The sequence below is a fragment of the Anopheles gambiae genome, chromosome 2 (genome assembly GCF_943734735.2).
Source record: "Anopheles gambiae chromosome 2, idAnoGambNW_F1_1, whole genome shotgun sequence".
NCBI lineage: Eukaryota > Metazoa > Arthropoda > Insecta > Diptera > Culicidae > Anopheles > Anopheles gambiae.
In genome coordinates, this window is record NC_064601.1 from 103,351,284 (window position 1) to 103,367,539 (window position 16,256).

General features: G+C 45.9%; 3 protein-coding genes across 3 annotated transcripts; 2 read left to right on the plus strand and 1 right to left on the minus strand.

Moving 5' to 3' along the window:
* Window positions 1-631: 631 nt before the first annotated feature.
* LOC1277177 (sialin) lies at window positions 632-5,789 on the minus strand. The gene is made up of 5 exons (XM_316621.4): window positions 5,172-5,789; window positions 2,517-2,691; window positions 2,219-2,338; window positions 1,561-2,107; window positions 632-1,494 (listed from the first exon to the last, which is right to left on the minus strand). Exons 1-5 carry the CDS (start codon window positions 5,198-5,200, stop codon window positions 893-895), a joined length of 1,473 nt encoding a protein of 490 aa, XP_316621.3. The 5' UTR covers window positions 5,201-5,789; the 3' UTR covers window positions 632-892.
* Window positions 5,790-9,569: 3,780 nt separating this feature from the next.
* Window positions 9,570-12,034, plus strand: LOC1277178 (sialin). Its single transcript, XM_316622.5, has 6 exons — window positions 9,570-9,669; window positions 9,887-10,153; window positions 10,218-10,392; window positions 10,455-10,574; window positions 10,641-11,187; window positions 11,271-12,034. The coding sequence occupies exons 2-6, from the start codon at window positions 10,125-10,127 to the stop codon at window positions 11,864-11,866; spliced, it is 1,467 nt and encodes a 488-aa protein (XP_316622.5). The 5' UTR covers window positions 9,570-9,669; window positions 9,887-10,124; the 3' UTR covers window positions 11,867-12,034.
* Window positions 12,035-12,723: 689 nt separating this feature from the next.
* On the plus strand, window positions 12,724-14,884 carry LOC5667107 (uncharacterized). Its single transcript, XM_001688874.2, has 5 exons — window positions 12,724-12,953; window positions 13,149-13,401; window positions 13,474-13,571; window positions 13,651-13,776; window positions 13,848-14,884. The coding sequence occupies exons 1-5, from the start codon at window positions 12,837-12,839 to the stop codon at window positions 14,604-14,606; spliced, it is 1,353 nt and encodes a 450-aa protein (XP_001688926.2). The 5' UTR covers window positions 12,724-12,836; the 3' UTR covers window positions 14,607-14,884.
* Window positions 14,885-16,256: the final 1,372 nt, after the last annotated feature.

A 16,256-nucleotide genomic window follows, 5' to 3' on the forward strand; every position in this document is an offset into this window, starting at 1 on the left:
AATCAAAGCTATAACTATCATATAATCTAAAAGTCATAAAACAAACATAATAAATCAATAATGGCTAAATCTCCAATGACCTAACATAAAATGCTTGTAGGGTATATATTTTAAATTTATTGTTTTGTTGAATTTAATTTTTACATCGTAGCCAATTAAATTGAACAACGATAAATAATGCTGTCTGAATACATTTTTAAAACTCTCTGTATCCAAATTATTTCGTTTCATACATACTATGCATAGAATACAGGAAACTCTGGTAAAAAGAGATTCAAAATTTTAAATTTCAAACTCTTACAACAAAAAATCATCACAGGTAGCGATCAATCACAGGTAGCGAAAGAACTAATTACTGATAACGAAAAAACACATATTTTAAACTTTTAGATTTTTTCATTATTTGTGTACTATCTCTTACGATTCATTTTTTTTCTTAAAGAAAAACATAATTTGTAGTCATATAACATATAATCGTTTTCAATATGATATGACGATCCCTGCTTAAAAATAAACTTTTATTGCATGCAAGCAATACTGCATACAACAATTTGCTCGCAATATTGCAGACAAGCTTCTCCACAAGTTTCTCAGCATGCACGTAAAATACCAAAAATCGATGTATCTGGTGTTGGTTCTTATTATAAACAATTTATTATACTTTATTGAAATACATCATAAAACACAGGTAAGCTTTGCTCGGCAAACGTGCTTCGTTATCGATCTGCACCATCCTAGACACATACACTTAAGCCCATTTGCAACGCCCTTCCCAAACAGTGGAGTTTCCAGCCAGATACCGGCCGCATTTGAGTACATCTATTACATCCTAATATGGTTCATCTTGGCTCCCGATTTGCAAACAGCTCCCAGCTTCTTCCTCCCTCCTCTCCTACATCTCATCCTCCATGCTCACTTTGTTCGTGTACGCCAGGCTTTCAATCGCTTTCGGTTGCTGCTTTTCCTGCTCCCGCCGTTCCTGCGCCTCAATCGACCACGGTTGCAGCTCACCCGAAACACCGAACCAGTAGATAACGCACCCAACCAGATAGATGCCGGCAGCGATGTAGAATACCGTCTTCCACTCCTCGTCGCTCTTGTTCGACGTAATGTAGCCGGTGATGATGGGACTCACGATACCGGGGATCGTTGCAAACGTGTTCGAGATGCCCATCAGTACGCCCGCACTCTTCGGGGACAGATCGAGATGGTTCACCGCAAATCCGGACCACGCAAATGCACCCAACCCAACGGCAATGGTAATGCAGGTGATCGTTGGCCCCGGCTCGAGGATGAACGCACCCACGATCATGAACACCGTTTGGGCTAGGAAGGCGCCACAGTTGAAGTAGCGACGGACTTGCGTAGTGGTGAGGTAGCCCTTCACCTGACACCAATCGGCAAGGTAACCGGACACGAACAGGAGGATGCCCATCACCAGATACGGTACGGCCGAGACGAAGCCCGTCTTCTCCAGCTCAAAGTGCATGGCATCTGGAATATATAGAATAAGAGTTCTTAATCCATCGCAAATCCTAGTCGATAACACTGGATTCCTACCTTTCAAAAACGTTGGCAGCTGGGTGAGCAGCGTGTAAAAGCCCCAGTTCTCCGAGAAGTGCGACACAACCAATGCCCATACGGCCACCGACGTCAGGATGCCCTTCCACGGATGCTTGATCTTCTGTTGTTCGCCCTCGGTACGTCCCAGCGACTCCAGTATGAACTCCTTCTCCCGCTGGCTGATCCACTTGTCCACCTCGGGCGATGTCTTGACGAAGAACATCCATGCCACGAACCAGATGCATCCAATCACACCAAACACGTAGAACACACTCTCCCAGCCCCAGGCGTTTGCGAGAATTCCGCTCATCGGCATCGCTACGACCGTGCCCGCGTAGTTGCCGGCGAACGCAATCGACGCCATACGGGACCGTTCGGTCGGTGGAGCCCACCGTGACCACACGGCATGAATGCACGGGAAGGTCACACCCTCAAAGATGCCTTCCACAATGCGCACCGCCAGCAGGACGGCCACTCCCGCCTTGGCGGCCAGCGGTGTCAACAGCGTCAGGACGGCAGTCGTACCAATGCCAACTCCAAACACCTGTCGTAGAAAAATGTTCACCGCAATCAGTATAATGTTTTTAATTAGTTTCGTGCTGTCCACACAAAAACAAACTTCTTGAGACGCTTGCGCCATATAAAAAATACTTACATAATTGCCCCCGAATCGGTTCGAGATGAAGCCACCCAGGAAGGGCGTCAGGATGTAGCCGTAAAAGAACGAACTCAACACGTAACCTTGCAGACTCGAGCTCCAATCAAAGTATTGCTCCTGCAATTGCAAAACGGGGACTGAAGGTTAGATAAAAGGGACAACCACGCACGTTGTTTGTCCTTTGCCTCGTGCACGCCGTAGGACGACGAGACGAGACCATGCGCGCAATCATTACGGCAAAGGACGATAAAGAAAAGTTTCTCCTCCAGCTTGGTTTCGTCGGGATGATGCTTACGTATCCGACGGTGCCGTTTTCGTAGTGTACGGTCCGGTTCTCCGTCATCGCAACGATGGCTACGCTCAGGTTGACCCGCAGCGAGTAGACGTTGAAGAAGCCCAGGAACGCCATAAACACCACAATGTAGCGCCGTCGCTTCCAAAACATCCACAACGGAGCGTCGATGCCATCGCTGTGGTAGAGTAAAGTAAAGCAATAAAAAGCAAATGATGATCGGTGGGTACGGGATGGTCGGAGTGTTTTAGGATTGACGGGTTGATGAATAACCATCTTCAGCTAGGAATTCCGGACTGAGTAAAAATAGAAGTGCACCAATGGATGAACTTCACACTCATAAATCTCAATGCAAGTGAGCATCGTTTGCGGTGGTGAGTCAAGTTTGTTTTGCGGATTTGCTTTAAGAGGATACATTTGAAATCATTTGAGCGTACAGATAGAGATGTAATGGTTTTTATGCCGGTTATCTCGAATTTAAATGAAACATTTCAATGAATATCTGTATAACACACATCTGTATAAGTACACAAGAAGAATAAACTTAAGTTTAAGTTTTCCAAAAACAAGATAAAACTTTATATCTACAAGAAAATTTAATTATCTTCTTTTTTAATTATATTCCTTTTTTATATTTTGTTAACAGCGTTACATTATCAAAAGTTTAAAACCATGGCATTCAATGGAAATTCAATGGAATTTACTACCTGCAAACTGACAAACCGGTCATTTCAGTTTGCTAAACACATCTTAAGAATACAAATTGTGCATCGAATTTTGTTTTATTATTCAACCCCATTCTTTGCTAGCCGAGCCATTCCTCCTGTTGCTCCGTGAAACTGCTCCATGGCGTGCATAAAATGCAAACTTCTCTCCAAATGGCAGCCCGGTGTAGTTGCGATCTATTTGCAACTCATTACCCAGCATGAAGGTGCACTTATCGTGCAACTGAAGCGAAAGCAAATGTCCCCCACGACCCTACCCTCTCCATCCTCATACGGCTGCCTCACCATCAGGAGGCCCTGGCACATGTCACATTGACAACCCACATTGATTGAGATGACGCAGAATGGAATTTTGAAAAAAATAATCTGAAAAGTATTATCAACAAATCAAATGCGAGCGATGCGGGAGGGAGTACTTGGAGGAAAACATTTGATAAAAGGTTTCCTACTACACTTGTACATAAGCTTATCGGGACAGATACCACGCGCCAGGTAGTAATCTCGGGTAAGCCTTTACACACTGCCTATCGCTTATAATGGAGTGAAATTTTCATTGCCAATTCAAGTGAAACTGCTGCTCATAATTTATAAAGTTGATTGGTTTGTTGACAAGCTTTAAGCTGTTTAAATGTATCAATCCCCGCGCTATCTCGTTTCGATGGAGAGGGGCGCATGTTATCGCTGGAACGGAAGTAACATTGAATTATGATAAGCTATTTATATGATAGAAGGGTCTACCAGTTATAGCATATTATCTAGGAAATAATTACATTATAAGTAATCTCATTTTTGTATTTGATTGATAATTTTAGATAATTTTGATATTAAGCACATAAAGCTCATTTGAAAAAAAGTACTTATTAATGCACACAAAACTAAATAAAACTGATTCCTGTTGTTAATTTATTTGAATAAATTCACAATCGACTGAGATTCATCCAGCGATTCCGTGGGAGCATTGAACAACGCAACCATTGTTCAAATCATAAGATAACATCGCTCCATCTACATCTACATCAACCGAAACATCTCAATGTAGCAAATGTTTAACTACCCAAAATCACTTCCCACTTAGCGACCCAATCACCCAGCTACCTCCCATACCAACCGTACACAAATTAATTGACAAACACACAAACAGATGCCCGCGAAAGCGCAAACACCCACCAACATTAGCTAACTCAATCAGCAGCAATTTTCTTCCAGGCACGTTTTCCTTCCTCTTCGTGCCTCACACCACCCTGCAAGAGTGCTCTCCCACCTTGCCTTTTTATCGTTACGCTTGCATTCAAAAGCCCTTTAATTCCCAGCAACCCAGCAACGACAGCGCGTTTTTATTGCGTCGGCCTTCAAACCATCTCACCGCGGGACGATGCAACGCACGGCGGTTGCTATGGTTGCGACAGCGCGCGGCTGCTTGCGATGACCCTGTGCATCTTCACCTCCACGCAACGAGGTAATCCTCTTCAAAGCTTGAACTTGACCCACTGAAAACATGACGCGTGGCCCGTAGCAGCGCAGCGATCAGGCAGGGCAACAAAACGATCAATTGGGATTGATGAGGGAATAGAATGAAATCGAAAGTGGTTCCCCTTCTAACGGTATCCGTTCACGTATGTGTGTAGGATGTGGGAGGGGCAAGCAGAAACCGAACGACCTTAGGCAAAATCTCCCAGTCCACATGGAATGGCGGAAGCTGGCTAGCTGAAAGCGCCAAGCCTTTGCATGCGTTTATCTGGCATTCCAACAGGTTCCTGGCCCGGTTGCGGAGCATTCCTTTCACTTTCAAGTTACCAAGCGACCCGTTAAGCTCTGTAAGCGGAGTACGTTGGAGCTTTATTTCCCTCTAATGGAGGTCTTTGGACACTTTCTTTGGACAATAAAACGAAGGGACATGATGAAGATGGTCTTAAAACGTGCGGATTGGACTTACTCGACTTTACTGTCTGGCTTTGTCTCCATGATGTCCTTAAGATTGTCACCAGAGGGAACGTCTATTGTCACCTCAGGATTGCCGTCTGCTAAGTAATTTATGCTTTCCGCACCACTCGGACACTGGTAACAGCAATCGTTGGGATCTTCTGCTTCAATGAGTTTAATCACAAGCGAAAATACTTTTACAGCTTACTACACTAACACACTAATTCCATCCAGCTGTGGCCGCTCGGGACACGACCCCAACTGTTCACCTCCGGGTACGGACTGGTAACCATGCACACATGCACACACAAACCCGGTCCGGGACACGGTCCAGTTTCTTCGCGAACGAAACAATCACAAACAACGAACCAACACAAAAAATGGGGGTACAAACACACGAACCAACACGTCAATGCAGAACTGGTTTACCCCACCTCCAATGTGTGTGTGAGTGTTTTGCGAAAGTTGGATTAAGCACACCCTGCCCCACACGAGGTGCTGTCCGGTCACTGGGCTCCCCGATCGGGTTGGTTTGGCAGTCCGGTACGTTCGAGCACGTCTGAGAATAACGCACCCGTTCCAGTTGACCACGTCCCAGCAACTGACGGCGATGGAACCGCACACCGAGCGATTGAGCCGCGAGGCCTCGCGCACTATATCGGACGGTTCGGCCCCGGTTCGGTACGCGCTGTGCGCCGTGTTTCGCATCGGTGAATTGTAGGTGTCATTATCATCAAATTGAAGCGCCCACTCCCAGCCCATCTCCCCCAGCTACTTCAGAACAACTGCTTCGGTTGTGCTTTTGCGGGAGCAGTTTTGCCATACGTTTGCCTGCCGTTCCCTCCTCTCGAAACCGAACGCGGTTCGGCTTATCGTGTTTCATCAGTTGCTCTCTTGAGATTGCTCCTGCTTCTCCCTGCTTCTTCGCACAGTATGTTCATGGGACGACAGTCGTAAATGGAGATATCTTCGTCGCAATAGGATCGTTGGATAGGACCTTCTTCTCTTCATAGGCCGACGACGACGGGCGATGAAGATTACAGCCGTATCACACACGCTCATAATTCGCATACTTCCCAATCTTCCCCCGTGTGTGTGTGACTGTGCACACAACTAATGTCCGGCACTGTAAGATACGACCAAGAGCCATGGGAGTACCCGATTATTGACGAGACGCAACGAGTAGCGTTCAAAATTAATACCTCACGCCCCATGGCAAACACATCTCGGTTACTATTAGCAACCGTGGTATGCGGAGCCACCTTTTTGAGCCAGTTTCATTTCCACACGAGCAACTCCGAGCCACAGAACTCACACAAAAAACAGTGAGAGCAGTGTTTACACAGATTCCAAGCCGTCTGGCTGCGTTTCCAAAATTGGTTCCATTGGTTGTCTAATTTTGTTTGAAGGTGAACATAATGGACACGATGATGAAGGCTGGCAATCGGTAACGATCTTTGCGGCAGATCGCGCAACGTGTTATCGCGTTTGACACTCATTGACTGTGTTCGTCCCACGATTTGCTTCATGAATGTAATTTAGGAGGTGAGAAAGGCAGTTTGTTGAGCAAATTGCAATGCGAAAAGTCATACGGTGCATTTTATATTACTCACAACCCACAATGCGATGACCTCTAAGCGATATCATTACGGATGAGGTACGTAAAAGATCACATTCCACATTTTGTTTACACTGCGGACAACAGTGATGGACAAAAAAAATCGAGCTACAGTTATCCCTTGCCGTCTACCAACAGCAACAGCTTATATCACGCCACACTGGTTCGGGGAGGGGGCTGTAAACGTCTAAGCACATGGCGCAGCACCACCGGCAGACATTTATCTTTACGATTCCCCATTGTTATTGCCCATCATCATCCTCATCAGCCGGTCGCCGGAATTGACAACCGTTTGTGGTAATAATTTCTTTGTTTTTGTTTTGATAAGCCGCTATAAGGTAAGCGTATGCGTATGCGTAGCAACTTGGGGCCAGTGAGCTGTGGGAGGCATTTAAACTCAACCCGTGATGTCTTGCGCAGATACTGCTATCTGGTCGTGTTTGGGGGAGTGTACTCGGTGGTCCTTACGACTGGAGAGCTTTTGCTATTCAAATAATGGATGAGCAGATGTGAATGAAGCATACGGGGCGGCATGGCTGCGATACATTATGATACTGCATTATTTATTGAGTTTAAACTGGAATCGAATCAATCTGCAATCAGTTCGGTATACGTTTTGGGGGAGGTTTGTCCTGATATAGCATGATCATTCAATGCGCAATGTTTGTGAGTGCGGTAGGGCATTAACTCATCAAACTGTACATGACTCTGGGGAAAACCGATGTCAATTGCATTGAAACGATATGAAAAAGGTGCCGTTCGTCTAGTAAACATGAGAAATCTAACACGTTGCATCCACCTAGGAGCATTAGTAATGTTAGATGTGCTTGAGATACATTTTTAGAACGATTGTTGTTAGTCATTACATTCATTACAATCAACACAAAATAACTCAAACAATTTGCTCAATCACGTAAAAAACATGTTTTTTTCGTTTTTGTACAACTACCACAAATGATGTAAGCAAAGGAATCAGACCCATTGGTTGGGTACTCAAGAAACGGAAAAGAATGTTTTACTTTTTTCGCCAACTACTTCATAGTTAAATTGGCGTATGATATGGAGAGTACAACGAGACAGGTATAAATAAACCTTTTTTATCATTTATTAACGTCTATTGGCCTCATTGGCTTCTCAAATACAGCTATTTCACTCAACGATGGTAAAAGTGTTCTCGCACAACCTTTGCGCCTAAAGGTATGCAATGTGAAGTTTTGCTGATATGCATACAATTAAAAGCCACATTCTTTAGTACGTTGAAATTAAAGATGTTAGTGGTTAAAAATACTTTGATCGATAAGTTACTTAATTCAGAATTGGCGAAAAAAAACTAATTTAAACATTGTTAATAATTTAATAGTAAAATACTAAACAAAACATTTATTGAATCAGCAGCCTTAAGCTCTATAACGCCTACTCGCCTATTTTGGTGGAAGAATCAAACCAAACAATCTTTGAATGTATTGTTAGGCTATGCATCTTCCCATTGAACGGTTGGACAGTAATTTACACATTGTTGACAATTTTTTATAAATGATTTGGAATTTACAACAATCACTAATTACATTACTTAAAATAGATGGACAAATCTCACCAGTCATCAATGATGCGTGTTTCTTGATTGAGCTCAATTATTCTATTGATGACATTTATAACGCAAGATTTCAATACCTTTCTCATATACTCCTCAGAAAGCTTCACACACCGACAGTCACTTCAAGTTCATCTACTCTAACTCTACACTACCGTTGTTATCACTCTTCACTTCACTCCATCGTCCATTTAACAGCAATCAGACGACACTTTTACTTTCTTACCTTTGCTGCACTGCACTGGACCGTTCGCAGCGACAGAAGGTGAAATTAAATTAAATACGGAGAGCAAAAGAAACAACCCACCAGATCAAACCCACAGGGCTACAAACCGGACTAGGGAACCTGTTTAATCACGCTAAAGATCACGTGTGTTTGCTTATGTTTTTGTTCCGCTTTCGCGTTACATCGCGTTCACGTCATGTCGGACGGGGGAGAAGTAGCAAAAAAAAAACGCTCCACCAGGCAGGTAAAACCAACAAGCTGACAGATTCATCACCTGCAGCATAGAATTGGGAGTAGTTTTTTTCTTCTTCCTCATCTTCTTCCGCTCACTCCTCTCGTTGTGATGCCTCGATATCCTCGTCAACTCTCCCGCGGGGTCTCGGTTACGCACTGCCGTTGACAAGTTTCATTGACGGCGGTGCTTGTTTTATTTAAACCTACCCATTAATGACAGCTTGGAGTTTGTTTTTCACTTGACAGACGGACTCGGGGGGTCCATGTACTACCTGTGTCGGTTGGTGCACACATCAAGAAGGGTATGTGCCTTCGTTCCAATCAACTGGACGGGTATTTGGTATACCTCCTATAAAAGCTCACACGGTAGCACCACGAGACAACCCGCAAAGAGGGTTGAATTTGCGCTTGGATTAACTAATCATGCCCATAAATGGGGTTTAAACATTCAGCGTAGCAAACTAACCCGAGCAGGCAGTGGCCAAGTTCTGCGCCGATCTTCGCTGCTTCCTTGACACGTTAATGAAGTTGTTGGGGTGAGTTTTTCCGGTTACGATGCGATGGTCGCATGTTAATAAGGCAGGCAACTCGTCACCCTCAGAGCGAGCTGTTAGTCTTACCGTCTCCTTCCGTTTTCGTCTTCGGTAGCACACATACACACACACACACTGTTTGCGTAATCTTTTCAAGCTTGTGGGCTATCAATTGAGAAAAATTATCGGTGCAGTGCGCAACTTCCCAGCAGTACACGTTTATTATCATCAATTTTCACCGGCAAAACGAAGCAAATAATCTTTGATTGTCCATTATCACCTATCAAGAAAGTTTTGTCCGACCAACAGGTATTGAATTCCCCAATTTATCTGTTCTCACATCGTGATTAGATGGCGCTCCTGCTGTTAACCCTTGATGAAACAGGCCTATTTATAGGAAAGTCACAATTCCATTCCAGTGCTAACGATGTACCGGACACTTTCTCACATGCAAACCTCTCACGATAACGACCACTCAATATGCGTATTATCAGCACGAAACTCTATCTTCCCTCGCACTGGCCAGGTAATGCTCCGAGATGTGCCAGACGTCAGTGCAATGTCATCGTAACGAGACGATGTGAGGGGGTTAAGTAGCTGATTGTGGCACGCTAATACCTATTTGCAAACAATCTTTCCATCTGATTGCGCACTCACTGATGCTTTGGGCTTTGCGCCAGCTACATTCCGTGCTGTTCCATTGGACGGTACACAAGCATCTTACCCGTTTTCCCGGCGAGAGGAACGTCTAGACGAGCTGTAGAATGGATGCTACAGAGAGTAGCAAGCTAAGGTAAGTTTGTAGCTCCTCAAAACAAAGCAATAATCTAATCGATCTTGTGCCTGGCGTATGGAAGCGATGGGATCAATGCGCCTATGTGGATGTTTTGGAGACGGCGACGTTACGTGCTGGTGTTTTTGGCATTCTTTGGATTCTTCAATGTGTACTCGCTGCGGGTTAACTTGAGCGTTGCGATAGTGGCAATGACGGAGAACCGGACCGTACAGTACCCGAATGGAACGATCGGATACGTGAGTAGAGCGAGGAGCTGCCAAGTGTGCTTCGGAAGTACTAAGATCATCACTGTTTGCAGGAGCAAGAGTTTGACTGGGACTCCACCACGAAAGGATACATTCTGAGCTCCTTCTTCTATGGCTACATCTTTACGCAGCTTATCGGTGGTTACATCTCCAACGCACTCGGTGGGAACTATGTAAGCTACTTTACCAATATATCTCCAAAGATACATCCAAAAATAATGTCCTCGACATCACATTAGGTCTTTGGCGTTGGAGTTGGTGTTACGGCCGGTCTCACACTGCTCACACCGCTCGCCGCACACGCCGGCTTCGGTTGGCTGATCGCCGTGCGTGCCACCGAAGGCTTCTTCGAGGGTGTAACCTTCCCCTGCATACACGCCATCTGGTCCAACTGGGCACCGCCGAGCGAACGATCGCGCATGGCAACGATCGCATTCTCGGGCGTGTTTACCGGCACCGTCGCATCCATGCTGCTGAGCGGTGTGCTCGCCGACACGCTCGGCTGGGAGTGGGTGTTCTACATACTCGGTGCCTTCGGCTGCCTGTGGTTCGTCGCTTGGATGCTGATCGTTAAAAAGTCACCCGAATCCGATCCCTACATTACCACCAAGGAGAAAGAGTTCATACTGGCCACGCTGCAGCGTTCCGCCGCTGGGGGAGAGAAAGTTCAGCATCCCTGGCGCGGCATCCTCACATCCAAAGCCGTCTGGGCGCTGATCGTGTCGAGCTTTTCGGAAAATTGGGGATTCTACACACTGCTCACCCAGCTGCCTACATTCCTGCGAGGTGAGTGCTCGCTCGTGGGGTGTCGATTATTTTGCTCTTCTCCTGCTTGTCATAACCTTACACTACTTTCATTCCCCTCCCAGACACGATGCACTTTGAGCTGCAGGCGGCCGGATTCCTTTCCGCACTACCGTACCTCGTGATGGGGCTGCTGCTGAGCGTTGCCGGCTATCTGGCCGATCTCTGCCAGATCCGGCGCTGGCTCACGACAACCCAGGTCCGCCGGTACTTCAACTGTGGCGCTTTCCTCGCCCAAACCGTGTTCATGCTGGTCGGTGCCTACATCCTGCGCCCGGCCCCCACCCTCACCTGCATCACGATCGCGGTCGGGTGCGGTGCATTCGCCTGGTGCGGGTTCGCCGTCAACCATCTCGACCTGTCGCCGAAAAGTGCCGGCGTGCTGATGGGAATTTCCAACACCTTCTCGACGGTGGCCGGCATCCTCACACCGATCGTGTCCGGGCAGCTGACGGCGAGCGGGAGCGAGAACGAGTGGCGCACCGTGTTCTACATTGCCGCCGGGATCTATCTGATCGGTTGCGTCACCTACTGGTTCGGGGTGTCCGGGGAGCTGCAGCCGTGGTCGATCGAGGCGCGGGAAAGGGAGCGGGAAAAACAGCGCCAGGACGGTGGGCAGGGGTACGCGAACGAGGGGCTGGTGATGGAGCAGAAGGCTTAGCAAAAAAAAATAAAAAACGGGATAGCAATGTAGCGAAAAGTAATTTAAACGCTCCGTAGGGCACGAAATAATTGGGCCAATTTCAGAGTCGCGTCTTATCTTTAAGCTGGTCTTAAGAAATGTCAAATGGTCGAGCCACAGACAATAAACGTCATCAAAACGGCACAATCATGCTTTGCCAAACAAATGTCTACATCACGAGCTTCTCCTGCTACTGCTCAACGTGTCGTAAAAGTTTGCTTTATTTCCGACCCACCCATAAGAAACCACCCTATATGTACAAGGTTATGCACCTCATAACGATGTTATAAAAATATGCATAAATGGTAAATTACGCTTCTAATAGCTCCACTTTGCTGCGTACGCTAAATTGCGCACATTTCCCGGCTTCCTTCCGCCAAAGCCCCATTTGCACCTTCCGGTCATCCGGTCCGGACGAGCGCGGCGGTCATCTCGCCCGCTAATCACGCTATAGCAGGGCGCCAATGACCAGCACAGACTGATGGATGACACAACCGCTCATCACATTACTCTCGTAAAATTACATCGGAACTAAGCATCATCAGGCTTTAAACGCACCTGTCCCCCCCCCCCCCCCCGTGCACCATGTTCACATAGCTGGCTAATATATTCGTTGAGTGTTTCTTCCCAACCTGCATTTCTCCAATAAGTTTGTCTTGTGATATTAATAACCACTCGATGCTTATCATCAATTATCGACCTCATCGTTTCGCTTTCAAACAGGAGAAGCCTTTCCACACTCACTCGCCTGACGCCTGCTGCATGGAGAAAGGATAAATTAATGTTTTATGTTAATGTTTCAATTTCAAAGGAAAAAACAACCCACAAAAAAGCAATCAACACGCAGTAGGCGTTGCGAAATGGTCCTACACTCATCTGCATCTACTGCCGGAGCCGTTGGTAAATCTGTCAATCTGCGGTTAGCTTTACCCTACATCCTGCTCCTGCGATGGATAACGCAGATCAAGAAATCGATACCAAGCAGGAGGAACTGAGACGCAAAAAGCAGGAAAAGCTGCTCGCCAAGAAGGCCGCTGCACGGGAAGCACAAAATCAACTGTACCGGGTAAGTGGATCTGTCTTTTGTTTGGGGAGAGAAAAGGCATGCGAAGGACGGATTGATTACGATCCGGCATCCCGCGGGACCGGTTTGTTCAATTATCGAACCTGCCACTCACCGTGAGGAATAAGTTTTTGTTGGTATCAGCGACAACAACAAAAAACACACACACATAATTAATTCAATTATGAAAAAGGATAGGACCACCTGAAGCGCGAGCGAGACTTTTCGGACCAAACCGAGCGAGCGTTCTTTGCGGACTGGGAAACGCTCTGCGCGCAGGTGCAGTCCGGCCAGCTGGTGGAAGAGTTACGCCAGCAGCAGCAATGCTTTGGGACGGTTTTTGACCGCAAAAATGAATGCATCCGTCGGTTGGTGGGCGCACAGGAGGAGGTTCAGGAGATACACACGAAATGTTTGGCCCGGCTGGGGAACGTACTCGACTACTACATCCGTGAGTTTAGAGGGCATTGCGTTGGAGGGCTGTAAGTTGTAAGCTTTTCTGACGCTTAATTGACTTTAACAGGGCTCAAGGACTTCCTGACCGCAACGGTGCTGGAGCATTACGAAAGCGAGAGCCAAAAGCTTCTGAAAGAGTTCCGCGAAGAAGTCGAAAGCAAAGAGGTAGGGGACGAGTCTGTTAATCCCTCCAAGGGGAGGTGAACTATTACACAAAATAAGCTTTTCTTTATCTTTCTTTCAGAGCTTCAGCACCTCCCAGATGGAGTTGCTGGATGCTTCACTTGCGGAACTGTTGTCCAAAATGAAACAAGACGAATCGAACGATCGTGAGTGGTTGCTTGCGGCCAACAACCAAAACATAAGTGCAGTAAGCAATCGATACGTTATGCCAAAAGTGCAAAATTTTACCCTTCCACACGCACTCTCGTTCTCTCGCAGCAAGTGGAAAAGTGCGAAATTATTCGCGATCATAAGTTCACCGAAATGAGTGCCCTCTACCGGCAGCTGCGGGCAACACTTGACGACTACTTCCAAACCGTGCTGTATCCGGAGCGGCAAGCCGCCTACCATGGGCTCGTCCAGCGCACCGAAGATGATGACAAGATCTTCAACAAGAACTGCTGTGAGATGGCGGTACTGCAGAGCAAGAAGACACAGCTTGAGCATACGCTCAAGCTGGCCCGCATCGGGGCAAGAAGAAAGCTACGCACCCGGCACAACTATCGGCGACTGCTGGAGATGAAGGTGCTGCTGCTGAAGAAACAGCAACAGCAGCTAGACGACGAACATCAGCGCTGCCTCAAATGGATCTGTTCCTTCACGCATCAGCTTAGGAAGCTGCTGGCGGAGCATTTTGCTTGGGGTGAAAGAATTGCCAAAATGGCACTGATCTGTACGCAGTACGAGACGGAACAGGATCAACGGTACGCTGCCAGGTGGTACCAGCCGAAACCGGATGCCGGCAAGCGGCTGCATCAACCAGAAGCACACGACGGTACGTTTGATTACTTGATTCACAAAATTAACCGTGTGGAAGCGATCAACATTGTGCTGCGGGAGGAAAAGTTCCGTTTGAAGCGCGAAAATGATGAACTCCAAACCAAATTCAAAGCCTACTGTGGACTGCACAACATCACCGCTCCGGAAAAGCTACACCTGTGTGGTCGCGAAGCAGACGAACGTACGAGTCATCCGTGAATAATGTCGCGATAGAGGCGGTTACATTTAACTGCGCTTATCTTTAGTTTCACTTAGCTTTTATGCGTTTGGATGGTTGGCTTTTAGTTCCAGATTCTCCAAATTTTAAGTGTTGCTGTACCTTTTTGTCGGCTACACATCCCGCCCATTAGATTGTGCAACTCACCTGACGGCATCCGGTGACACATCTACACCATTCGAGGCTCATCATGCTTCTGCAGCACAAACCAGATTTATCACAACATGACTCCGTCGGTGGCTGTGTCCACCTGAAACCATGCGTAGCTTTAATTTAACGCATCACTTTGGATGTAATCCCATACGCAGCCACCACAACCTAATCTGTATGGCACACTTTTGACGGACGTACAGTATTTACGACCTTCGGTTGGCACGCTTTGGTCGGTAGGCCGTGCCCCAGTCCGAGCATTATGCTAGATATGGGTTGCTATTTATTTTTAATTTCAACACGTTTAGTGCATTTTCCAAACCGACTGTTAAAATCATTTTTCAAAACCGCATTCGTGTGACAAATGGCATCGTTTTGCGTGCGGATTTGTATGCAAATAGAGCAACTCTCAGCAGCGTGTGTTTCACTTTCGCGGTGCGTTTGGGTGTGTTTTGGCGTGCCTTACTGGCCGGGTTGGTTACGGCACACTCACTGCAGCAGGTGCTACGAGTCGTTTAAGGCTGATTTTTCCAAGAAGATATCGCGAAGGGATATTCAAATGAACAGTATGGTACCAATAAATAGAAAATGTCATATAGTGCGTGGGAACATGGTGTAGGTCAATTAACATATTTTACCTTTTAATTTTTAAACACTTAATCGTTATGAAACATTCAAGTCTATTTATGCTTCTTGCGAAGTCTTCTATGATTCTATGGAGTGATACATACTAACATTCAACTTGTACCTGCGTTGGTCGTGTACGTTTAAACCGCGCTTAACCCCATGCTTCATCTCACGCACGAAATCAACGGAGATAAAATTACGCGCTTCTCTCGATGGAACGCAAAATTCTCTCCTTTCAGGCCCGCGGTTGGCTCTAAACTGAGCACAGCTGGAAGAGAGAGAGAGAGAGCGAACAAGTTTACATCGCAACCAACACTAGTCGGACCAGAGTTTGATCTCTCACAAATATTTTTTTTATTGTTTTTTGTTTACTGTTGGAACGTTAAGAAACTAGAACATTTAGGATCGTTCTTTCGTAATAAAGGAAATAACATGTTGAACAGACCATTTATTAATTTTAAAAATTTAACTTGCCGTAATATAATGTTTTATCTAATATAATGTATCTTAAAAACAACTACAATATTTGGAATAATTGCAAATTAATTTCTTCACGTAAAGTGTCTTATCAAACACAGACACTAAAGTTCTATCAAAACTTTACACTTAATGTTCGACCATAGTTTTCAATTTTTTCTTTAATTTTCTCAATCAAGTCCACAATTCTTCATAGAGTTTAACGAAATCCATATCTTACCAGAACTCAAAGAAATATAGTACAACCCATACCTTCAAAGTAACCAGTTCGTATTTATTATCTAGCCATTCTTTTAATAATAAAATCAAATAAACGAACGACCGCCGAACGGCATGAATCCATCATCTCCAAAACGATACGCTGCTCCGTGTCCGCA

Bases quoted from the DNA above. Each gene is read 5' to 3' on its own strand.
- LOC1277177 (XM_316621.4), bottom strand. From the start codon at position 5,200: ATGGAGACAAAGCCAGACAGTAAAGTCGA. The intron at 2,692-5,171 runs GTAAGTCCAATC...ACTCTACCACAG, and splicing joins AAGCCAGACAGTAAAGTCGA to CGATGGCATCGACGCTCCGT. The intron at 2,108-2,218 runs GTAAGTATTTTT...TTTCTACGACAG, and splicing joins ACCGATTCGGGGGCAATTAT to GTGTTTGGAGTTGGCATTGG.
- LOC1277178 (XM_316622.5), top strand. From the start codon at position 10,125: ATGGATGCTACAGAGAGTAGCAAGCTAAG. The intron at 10,393-10,454 runs GTGAGTAGAGCG...CACTGTTTGCAG, and splicing joins CGAATGGAACGATCGGATAC to GAGCAAGAGTTTGACTGGGA. The intron at 10,575-10,640 runs GTAAGCTACTTT...ACATCACATTAG, and splicing joins ACGCACTCGGTGGGAACTAT to GTCTTTGGCGTTGGAGTTGG.
- LOC5667107 (XM_001688874.2), top strand. From the start codon at position 12,837: ATGGATAACGCAGATCAAGAAATCGATACCAAGCAGGAGGAACTGAGA. The intron at 12,954-13,148 runs GTAAGTGGATCT...GAAAAAGGATAG, and splicing joins CACAAAATCAACTGTACCGG to GACCACCTGAAGCGCGAGCG. The intron at 13,777-13,847 runs GTAAGCAATCGA...GTTCTCTCGCAG, and splicing joins ACAACCAAAACATAAGTGCA to CAAGTGGAAAAGTGCGAAAT.